Source organism: Canis lupus, chromosome 5, assembly GCF_048164855.1.
Source record: "Canis lupus baileyi chromosome 5, mCanLup2.hap1, whole genome shotgun sequence".
In the NCBI taxonomy this organism is placed as follows: domain Eukaryota; kingdom Metazoa; phylum Chordata; class Mammalia; order Carnivora; family Canidae; genus Canis; species Canis lupus.
In genome coordinates this window covers 70,228,039-70,238,406 of record NC_132842.1, presented here as the reverse complement: position 1 = coordinate 70,238,406, position 10,368 = coordinate 70,228,039, and the positions used below count along the sequence as shown (strand labels likewise).

The 10,368-nt window shown below is 59.0% G+C and overlaps 1 protein-coding gene across 1 annotated transcript; it reads left to right on the top strand.

Moving 5' to 3' along the window:
• Positions 1 to 232: 232 nt before the first annotated feature.
• TINAGL1 (tubulointerstitial nephritis antigen like 1) lies at positions 233 to 10,178 on the top strand. The gene is made up of 12 exons (XM_072827387.1): positions 233 to 386; positions 862 to 1,179; positions 2,157 to 2,220; positions 5,961 to 6,053; positions 6,254 to 6,368; positions 7,475 to 7,598; positions 7,686 to 7,836; positions 7,949 to 8,138; positions 8,248 to 8,293; positions 8,565 to 8,688; positions 9,472 to 9,517; positions 9,647 to 10,178. The coding sequence occupies exons 2-12, from the start codon at positions 870 to 872 to the stop codon at positions 9,785 to 9,787; spliced, it is 1,404 nt and encodes a 467-aa protein (XP_072683488.1). The 5' UTR covers positions 233 to 386; positions 862 to 869; the 3' UTR covers positions 9,788 to 10,178.
• The last annotated feature ends 190 nt before the right edge of the window (positions 10,179 to 10,368 follow it).

Below are 10,368 nucleotides of genomic sequence, written 5' to 3'. Positions count from 1 at the left end.
TCTCCCAAATCTCGGAGCTCCGCTGCTCCCTCTCCCCCCTTCTCAGCTGAAGCCCCCTGGGAAGTTCTTACCGATGTCAGACCTCAGTCCTTTCAGCTGCACTTGGAGTTCCGCGCCCTGAGGGAACGGCTGTCCGCAGACACCCAGCGAGGCAAATCACGTGCTCACGTCCCTCCTCGGGTCCCAGCTCCCGGGTGAGGGGCTACTCCAGGTGTGAGCCACGGGGCCCCTCCTCCTGCAGCCCTGCCCGGCGGGGGGCGGCGCTGCGGGCTGGGCGGTACAAAAGGCGGTCCCGCCCTGCACTCACTTGACTTTTGAGTGTCCCGTGGTCGCAGGAGCCGGCAGGCGGAGGCGCGTGGGGCAGCCTGGGCACAGCCCGTCCCCAGGTAGGGACCCTCCCCTGCGCGGAGGGAGGGCGACAGTCAGAAGGAAGGAACAGAGGAGGGGGCGGGCGGGGGGAGCATGAGGGCTGGCCGAGAGGGAGTGGACCGGGCAGAGGGACACGGAGGAGCACAAGCCAGGGGCACCCAAGTTAGGAATGGCGCTTGAAAGAGGCGCAGAGGGACCCAGATAGCAGAGAAGACCTCAGTCCAGGCCATGGGTGCTGAGCCAGGGGGGCACCCAGAATGCCACAGTCCCCACGGCCCGTCCTTGAAAGTCCCCAGGCAGGTCAGGGAGGGACTCCATTTCTCGCTCAATCCCCTTCCTGTCCAGGGACGGGGCGCGGGAATCGGGGTCTCTGACCCTGCCCACCCCCCTTGGACTCCCAGCCCCAGGAAGCTGGGAGATGAGGCCTGGGGTGCCGGGGAGTCTCTGCTGCCCACCCCCTCTGACCCCTGACGTCTGCGCTCCCGGGCCCAGGAGGCACCATGTGGCGATGTCCACTGGGGCTGCTGCTGTTGCTGCTGCTGGCTGGCGAGTCGGCCCTGGGTGCGCGCCGGGGTCGCGGGCGCCGGGAGCTAGCGCCGGGCCTGCACCTGCGGGGCATCCGGGATGCGGGCGGCCGGTACTGCCAGGAGCAGGACCTGTGCTGCCGCGGCCGCGCCGATGACTGCGCCCTGCCCTACCTGGGTGCTACCTGTTACTGTGACCTCTTCTGCAACCGCACCGTCTCCGACTGCTGCCCTGACTTCTGGGACTTCTGCCTCGGCGTGCCACCCCCTTTTCCCCCCATCCAAGGTGGGCACCAGACGGCCAGGAGGGGTGGGTCTCTTTGTCAACCCGGACTCAGCAGGGCTCAGGAGCAAGGCTGATGCATTGACATTTCCAAGGGAGACTTTGTAGACTCTGAGAGAGGCCCTGCCCCCCTGTCTGTGCCTCTGGGAAGTCCTGCTCTGGTCTAACTTGAATCCCTCCAGCAAGATTGAGAAAAGAGAAGACCCTGGGTCGGTGGGATTCCCAGCTGGCTCAGGAGGAAGGCACCCTTCTGCCCTTTCTCCCAGTCCAGTCTCCTTGCCAGACAGGGAAGGTGCTGGCCCCGCCCGCTGACTCACCTGGAGGCTAATAAAGGCTTCAGGGGTTGGTCAGGCTCTTCTTAGCCATTCCTCTGCCTTTGCTCAGGATTCTCTACTGGAGGTGGCTGGTCACACCTGGGAGATGAGGATGAATCTGTTCCTGCCTTCAGCCCATGTCACCATCTTTTCCCCAGCCCTTGTCCCTGTCGCATAGAGGAATCATTTGAATCCCTTCCCGCGGTTCTGTGGGCCTGCGGGTTAGAGACTGGATACCTGGGTTGTCACCTCAAAGGGCCGTGTTATCTTAGGGGAGTCACTTGCCTTCTCTGGGCCTCGGCTTCCCCAGGCCCCTCTCACTCCTCATCTCCAAGTTTCAAGTCATTTAAATGGCAAGGGATCCAAGGAATGTTGTGGCTGGCATCCAGGTGGAGCAGGAGGGATCCAAGTTGGGGTCAGTGAAGAACTTCCCAGGGAGCAGTTGGTATGTGACCCTGCAGGAGAGGTCTTAAGAAGTGATAGTTTGACTTTAGTTTCAGTGAGGGCTGGGACATGCGTGCATGCATGTGCGTGCGTGTGCACACTGTGTGTGTGTGTGTGTGTGTGTAGGAGGATTCAGGACACCTGACTTCTGAGGACCTGGCCATCTCAGCCTATCGTCTCTGGTCCTGGTCCCACTTCTCTTCTCCTCTTCCCTCCCACCAGGATGTACACATGGGAGTCGCATCTATCCAGTCTTGGGAACCTACTGGGACAACTGTAACCGTTGGTGAGTGTTTGGATGTACAGAGGTGGCTTGCCTTGCGGTCTCTGTGGCCTACAGACTTGGCTCCAATTCTATCCCTGTCACTTACTTGCTGAGCCTCAGTTTCCTTGTCTGTAACATGGAGATTTTCACACTGACCATGTCAGCTTAGAAAACAACATTCTACAAGCATTCCCCGGGAGCATTCAGCCAAGGATGCCTGGCCCCAGGTGTGGCCCCTGACCTGGGAGAGGTTCCCTGTCCCTCCTCCTGGCTCAGGCTGGGCTACTGCCCCTCCCAACCTTTCTCCATGTCACAGGAGAATCCGGAGAAGGGGGCGCCAGGAAGGAAACCTCTGACTACAGCATCCGCTGCCCTGAACGGGATGAGGGTCAGGGATGGCTGGGCTGGAGGCCAGCCAACCTGCAGCAGGGCCTTCCCTGGAATGTGGTCTCTCTCCCTCCCTCCCCTTCCCCACCGTTCCCAGTGGGAGGATGAAGGGTCAGAGGGACCCCCCCCTACTCTAGTCGGAGTCCTGCGATGGGAAGCAGAGAGGGGTTGAGAAGGAAGCCTCAAACGCCTGATGGGAATAATGGGGACCCTGTGGCTTTGAGGAGGCAGCCCTGCACCCACTCCACCCTGTGCCCTCTTTGCCTGGGACTGAGAGGCCCGAGGGAGGAGGAAACTTTTTGGAATGCATTACACATAAGCTGTTTCCATTGCCTCACTCGGGTGAGGGGTGCTGGGTCACAGTGAGAGTGGGGACTCATGAGGTTCTGTGTGCGACTGGCTGAGAGAATGTGTGTCTGGTGTGAGTGTGTGCGAATCATGCAGGTGCCGAGAGGATGTGTTTGTGTGTGTATGGTGTGAGTGTGTGTGTGAACCACGTGTGTGTGTGTTCCGAAAGACTGAGCGTGCCTGCATGATCTTGATCCTGCTAGTTCCTGATAAGATGCCTCTGGGCTTTGACGGGTTAACCTCTTTCCCACTCCTATCCCTGGGGCCTGGCCGCCCTGGGCCCCTCTGGAATGCTGGAACCTGCTGCTACCAGCCCAGTCTAGACCTGCTTGGGGAGCCCTGAGGGCAAAGGGGGAGGTGGCAGGAAAGGAGTGACCAGCCCACTGCCCCCGCGCTGGGTGGCCCTGTTCCTTGTGCTTGACACCTGAGTGAGGGTGTGGAGCAATGTCTGTGGGCCTTCCAGGCTGTGCGAGACCTCGAGGAATGCTTCGAGAGTCAGAGAAGGAAGGGGAACGTGAGGAGAGCCTCCCCTCCCACGCAGCCTCCTCTAGCCCGCCCCGAAAGTGCCCCCGCCCACTCCGGGGGCTGAAGAGCCCAGCCATACTGGGTTTGTTCCCCTTGAGGCTCCTTAAAAGGCAACAGGGGAAGGAGGCAGTTTAGCATCTTGTAATAGCAGAGTTATGAGCTTGTAAAAGCATCGTGGAATTCACAGTATTCCCTGCTCGTCGACACCTATTTATTAAAGACCTACTATGTGCCAGGCACTGTCCTGGGCCGGGTTGATGCAGCCAAGTGGGGCAGATGGTTCTGGTCTACACGCAAAGAAACGTATTACAGCCTGTGACAGGTGTGGACGGGAAAGGAAACAATGGGGGATCCCGGTTTAGAGTGGAGTAGGGGCTTAGGAAGGCCACTCAGGAAGGAAGATAGTTATGCTGATACCAGGGAGGTGGCCAGGCAGGGAGGGAAGGTGAGGGAGCAGCTCGTGGTAAGGCCAGGAGGTGGGAAAGATCTCGCTGCAGCTGGAGCTGTGAAGTGGGAACAGAGGCCCCGAGGACGTGCAGGGCCACGTCCATGGATCTCATAGCCGTGCTGGGGGTTCTGTTCTAAGTGCCATGGGAAGCCACTTACAGGCAAACAATCTGATCTATGTCCTTGAGAGATCTCTGGCTTCAGAGCAGGTAGGGGATAGACTGAGGGGTATGTGGGGGGTTGAGAGGCAGGGAGCCTGGGTAGGAAGCCATGGCCATGGTCCAGGTGACAGGTGATAGGGACTGGAGGACGGTGGTGGCAGTGGAGGGGTGAGTGGCAGGTGAATCCAGAGCCTTCCATGATGTGCCATCCCAGGATCTGCTGATGGCGGGCATGGGAAATGGGGGTACTCCACGGACCTCAACAAGCTCTGCTTTGAACACGTGGGTAGCTAAGGTGCTGTGTCCTGAGTTGAGGATGTTAGGGACAGAGCAGCTTTGGGGGAAGGCAGTTTGGGCCATTTTAAGTTTCAGATACACCCAGAGGCGATGTGAGGAGGCTGGGTGGATAGGAGTCTGATGGGCCAGGCCCTATGCTAACTGCTTTACAGGATTTACAAAAGCCTGGCATTAAATCCCTGGAAGTGGGGATGATTCACTTCCTCATTTTACGGACAAGAACTCTGAGGGAGTTTGAGTAACTTACCTGAAGTCACGTGACTAGTCATTTCAGCCCATGCTCTTAGCCCCTTCACTACCATGTCTCACTCATTCAACCAACAGATACTTCTTGGGTGGCTCCTATGTGCCAGGTTTAGTTTTCTAAGCACTGAAGATACCAAACAAACCCTGCCCTCCAGAACCTTAGTGTCTACGAGGAAGCAGGTATGAAGAACACAAATAGCTAAATACACAGTGTGCCAGGTGGTGATGACATGCTAAGGAGAAAATAAAACAGGAAGCAGGAGAGGAAGGCGGCCAGGGCAGGCCTCCCTGAGAAAGTGACATCTGAAGAAAGACTTGGACATGGGCGCCTGGGTGGCTCCGTCGGTTGAGTGTCTGCCTTTGGCTCAGGTCATGATCTCGGGGTCCTGGCATCAAGTCCCAAGTCAGGCTCCTTGCTCAGCGGGGAGTCTGCTTCTCCCTCTCCTTCTGCCTCTGCCTGCCACTTCCCCTGCTCATACTCTCTCTCTCTGTCTGTCAAATGAATAAATAAAATCTTCCCAGAAAGAAAGACAGACAGATTTGGACAAAGTGAGGGCAAGCCTTGGGGATATGGGAAGAAAAGCAGCTCAAAGGCCCTGGGGCACGGAGCGCAGATGTTGTGAACAGTCAGGGGACCAGTCTGGCAGGGGCCTAAGGAGCCAGGACTTGGAGGAGGGGTCACAGAGAGGACAGGAGGACAGATTGTGCAGGGCCTCGTTAGCAAGGCAAGGACTTTGGCTCTTATTCTGTGATGTGAAGCCAAGGGAAGGTTTTGGGCTGGAGGATGGCATGATATGACTTGGGTTGAACAGGGTCATCTGGCAGCTGTGTTAAAAATATACCGAAGTGGGGGTGCAGGGAGAACAATGGGAAAGCTTCAGCAGAATCCAGGGGAAAGGTGATGGCTGCGGGAGGAATGAGATGGGGTTTGGATTTTGAATGTTTAAAGGCAAAGCCAGCAAGGATCTGCCAATGAATCCAATCAGCACCCGAGGGAAGGAGTAAAGGGTGACTCCCAGGCTCTTTCCATGGACTATAGGAAAAGCAGGCATGGGAGTAGGGATCAGAAATTCAGTCTGGGATGTGTGAAGTCTGAGCGGCCGTTGGACATCCCCAGTGGTGACACTGGGTAGCAGCAAGATTCTTGGATCTGGAGAGATCCAGGCAGCAGAAATAAACTGGAGAACTGTGAACTTGAGGTTGACATTGAAAGCCACCAGGCTGAACGGGATCATCCAGGGGTTGTCTCATAATTCTTAGCATAGAATGTCAGGCCTGTGCTGACTTCTGCGGCCCCTTCCCTTCAGAGGATGCCCCCCCTCCATCTCTTCCTTCCTTCTGCTCTCCTAGCACCTGCCAGGAGCAAGGACGGTGGGAGTGTGACCAGGAGCCATGCCTGGTGGACCAAGACATGATCAACGCCATTAATCAGGGCAACTACGGGTGAGAGGCCCTGGAAATGTCCCCACTGGGCACAGACACACCTACATTCCCCTGAGAGGCATGTGCTGTCAGGCACATCCTCACTTGGATCCTGGTCATCACGTGGACACTTAGCCAGTACGCGTCTCTCCCGCCCATATGCACATAGCTCCAGGGCCCCAGCCTTGGCAGGTCTGTGACTTCCATCCCTTCTCTTGCAGATGGCGGGCTGGGAACCACAGTGCCTTCTGGGGCATGACCCTGGATGAAGGCATTCGCTACCGCCTGGGTACCATCCGTCCTTCTTCCTCTGTCACCAATATGAATGAGATTCACGTAAGTCCATCCTTGCCCACCATCCTGCCCTCTCCCCGTGGCTTGGGACCCCAGGAACCCTGACACACTGCCTCCCAATCCTCCAAGGGCCGGGGCCTAACCCTCTCCAATAGGCTGTGTGTTCCTGGACAAATCACTCCCCTTCTCTGCGTCTTAGGTTCTTGCCCATAACAAGATGTGCTGTGCACGAAGAGTTGATGCTCAGATTCTGAGTTTTGTGGTCTCAGCACGAGCCCCTTGGTGGCCTCCTCAGCCTGGGAAAAATGTTATTCCTTCCAGTAAAGCTGGGTCAGGGCCCAAGGGGCCAGGAGGTCACCTTGGTATTTTGGGAAGAGAAGGACAGATAGTCCTCTGGCTTTGGCTAAAGAGCCGGAATTCTCGGAAACAAATACTGACTTGGTGGAACCCCAAGGGAGTAGGGGGCTTCTCCCTTCCTACCACTGGGACCCTCTATGGGGAGAAACAGGAACCAGACCTGGAATAGTCAAAGGGTGAGGAGGGAGAACTTCAGCAGGTCAGGGCAGGGGCATAGGCTGCACGATCTGTCCGTCAGTGGTGGGCAGGGAGGAGGCAGCCGTTGGCCAGAACGGCCCTCCCTGCAGAGGGACTTGGGCTCAAGGCTGGGGTGACCAGACCCTGCCCCTGCCCTCACTCCCCTGGGCCTCTGCTATTTTCTGCCTCTTGCTGTTTGTCTTGGCGGCCTGCCCGGTCACAGGACCTTACTCCTTCTTCCCTCCCCAGCCCTGTAGGGCCTGAAGCCCAAGGTCCTGGTAGGAAGAAGGAAGTGTCAGATCAGAAGGTGCAGAGGAAGAATGAGGCAGGAGTTGAGAATGGAAAGTGGGTGACCCTGGCTTGACCACTTCCCTGCCAGCTTTATTTGTACAACAGGACTAGTCACCCTCACCTGACGCTGGGGAGGCACTAAATGATGCTTGGGTCTTCCCCATGAGTCAGTGTGGAGATTGCTGGGATCCCTCAGCAGCAGGAATGCTTCAGAACAAGCTGTGGAAGGCCCCAGACTCTTGGTGGCCCTTCAAAGCCAACGGGCCCCTGGGGGGTAGGCCAGGGCAGAGCAGGAGGCAGATGGAGTGGCTTTTGCTTTGCAGACAGTGCTACGTCCAGGGGAGGTGCTGCCCACAGCCTTCGAGGCCGCTGAGAAGTGGCCCAACCTGATCCATGAGCCTCTTGACCAGGGCAATTGTGCAGGTTCCTGGGCCTTCTCCACAGCAGGTATGTCCCGACGGCAGAGGCTGGCGCAGCGGGAAATGAGGGCTAAGGCCTGACTCCCCTGACGGCCCTTCCTCCTCCCCCCAACAGCCGTGGCGTCCGATCGTGTCTCAATCCATTCTCTGGGGCATATGACGCCTGTCCTGTCGCCCCAGAACCTGCTGTCTTGTGACACACACAACCAGCAGGGCTGCCGTGGTGGGCGTCTCGACGGTGCCTGGTGGTTCCTGCGACGGCGAGGGTGAGCGGCAGAGGGTGTGGGCAGGGAAGGGGACGTGAGGCCTGGGCTTTAGGAAGGGCCCCGGGCCGGGCTTCTCGTGCTCACCTGGCCTCGCTCCCTCCCGCTTCTCCAGGGTCGTGTCTGACCACTGCTACCCGTTCGTGGGCCGTGAGCAGGACGAGGCTGGCCCGGCGCCCCGCTGTATGATGCACAGCCGGGCCATGGGTCGGGGCAAGCGCCAGGCCACTGCCCGATGCCCCAGCAGCCATGTCCATGCCAATGACATCTACCAGGTCACTCCTGCCTACCGCCTCGGCACCAACGTAAGTTTGTGCTTGGTTGACGGGGCAGAGGGAGGGGAGCTGGAAAGTTGGCCAGAGGTTAGAACCTCACCCTTGATGCATACTCTCATCCTCACTCCCAACCCTCCAGGAGAAGGAGATCATGAAGGAGCTGATGGAGAATGGCCCTGTCCAAGGTAAATGCCTCTCATCCCGCCCCTCTGGTTCCAGAAGCTTGTGTCTGCCTGAGACTGGGCACAGCACAGCAGCACAAGTAGTCTGTATAGCATTGAGCAGCCATTCCACTGGGGCTGGGAGTTAGGGGGACCTTGTCTGCTCCCCACGGGCAGCAGCCTGTGGGGGATACTTAGAGTCTTGGTATGGGTCTGGGCATGTATCTCCAGACTCGGGCATCTCCAGACCTGTGCTGTTGGGCTGAGCCGGCCCTACTCCGACCTCTGCCCACAGCTCTCATGGAGGTGCACGAGGACTTCTTCCTGTACCAGGGCGGCATCTACAGCCACACACCAGTGAGCCTGGGGAGGCCCGAGCGATACCGCCGGCATGGGACCCACTCGGTCAAGATCACAGGGTGAGGGGCTCGAGGGGGCCAGGGGGTGGGGGCAGCAGGGCTTGCACTCAGGGCTCTGAGCCTGCCTTGAATCCCCACCATCTCTCTGCAAAGCCCTATTTCCAAGAAGAGGAAACCAAGACATAAAAGGAAGAGGGACTTCCCAGGGTCACACCCAGAGGTGGGGGCCCTTTTAAGGTTTTCTAGGAACTCTTCCTTCCTGACACACTGGGATAAAATAACTCCTGTGAAATGCAGACACGGATTCCAGGGGTGGCTCGGGCCCTCCCCATCTCAGCACCTACCACAAAGCTGCCTGCCTCACTGACTCCCACACCCAGCATTCAGTTCCCCACCTGATATAAACACCCAGAGATGTTCCAGTCACTGATTTTCAATGGTCCAACCAATGCAATGTCCTTTGTGGTAGGAATTTGGGGCCTCCAAAGCACCCATGTTCTTGGAGTCTTCCATGTGGTTCTTAGCCCCGACCCCTCCCTGGCTCCCCCAGGGAGGATGGAAGGCAGGCAGATGTGTGAGGTCCCAGAGAACTGGTCCCCAGGCTGTGGGGCCCTGCAGGAGGGAAGCCCAAGTTCTCCTCCTTTCTGCTCATCCCCCTTCCATTATGCCGGTGATGCCCTCCCCCACAGGGTGGAGAGGGCACAGACTCCCGGAGCTGGAGACCTAGGGGGGTAGAGAGGGAGCAGAGTCTGGAAGGGGGAGGCCCCCGGGTTCCAGCCCCTGAAAGCAGGTGGAATCAGCTCTTTTCTCCCTCCGTGGCTCTGCCCCCACCCCTGCCTCTAGGTGGGGAGAGGAGACGCTACCGGATGGAAGGACGCTCAAATACTGGGTGAGTCCCCGAGCGGGGTGCCTGCGGCCGCTGCCTCCCCCCCTCCCCGGTGCCCTCCTCACCGCCCCTTCTCCTCCTCCTCCTCCTCCAACTCTTCCTCCTCCTCCTCCTCCTCCTCCTCGTTCCCAGACGGCGGCCAACTCGTGGGGCCCAGCCTGGGGCGAGAGGGGCCACTTTCGCATCGTGCGCGGCGCCAACGAGTGCGACATCGAGAGCTTCGTGCTGGGCGTCTGGGGCCGCGTGGGCATGGAGGACATGGGGCACCGCTGAGACCCTGGCAGGCGCCGGGCCAGCCGGCGGACGAGCCCCTGGGGGGCGGCAGCGCCCCGCCCCGCCCCTCCCGACGCAGCTCCGGCGCAGGCGGGCGCCTGGGGTCTAATCCCCGCGGGTTCCGCTGACACAGCGCCCGGCCTGGGAGCCGCGGGCAGGCGAGGCTGGCGGAGCCCCCAGACCTCCCAGCGGGGACGGGGCAGGGCCTGGCCCGGGAGGAGCGGGCCTGCAGACCCTGGGCCCCCGGCACGCCCCGCTCAAGACCACTGAAGCCAGGACACCCCCAAGTCTGCAGCCCCACCACCCTGTCCCACCCCACCCCTGTACTTTTATTCTCCAAAGATATTTATTTTTCTTTTCACTGTTTTAAAAATAAAAAGAGTACTGATAACTGTGGTACCTCGGGACCTGGGGAGTGGAGAGCCGGGCCCGAGATGCTGTGGCATATGGCGAGACCGTAGAAAGGACCGCCTGGGGCCTTGCTGGTTGGCAGGGGTGGGCAGACTAGAAATCTTAGCCTCCATTCAGCCCTAATTGTCAGTGGCCGTGGGCGCTGACCCACTTGGAGGTGGGGCACGGAT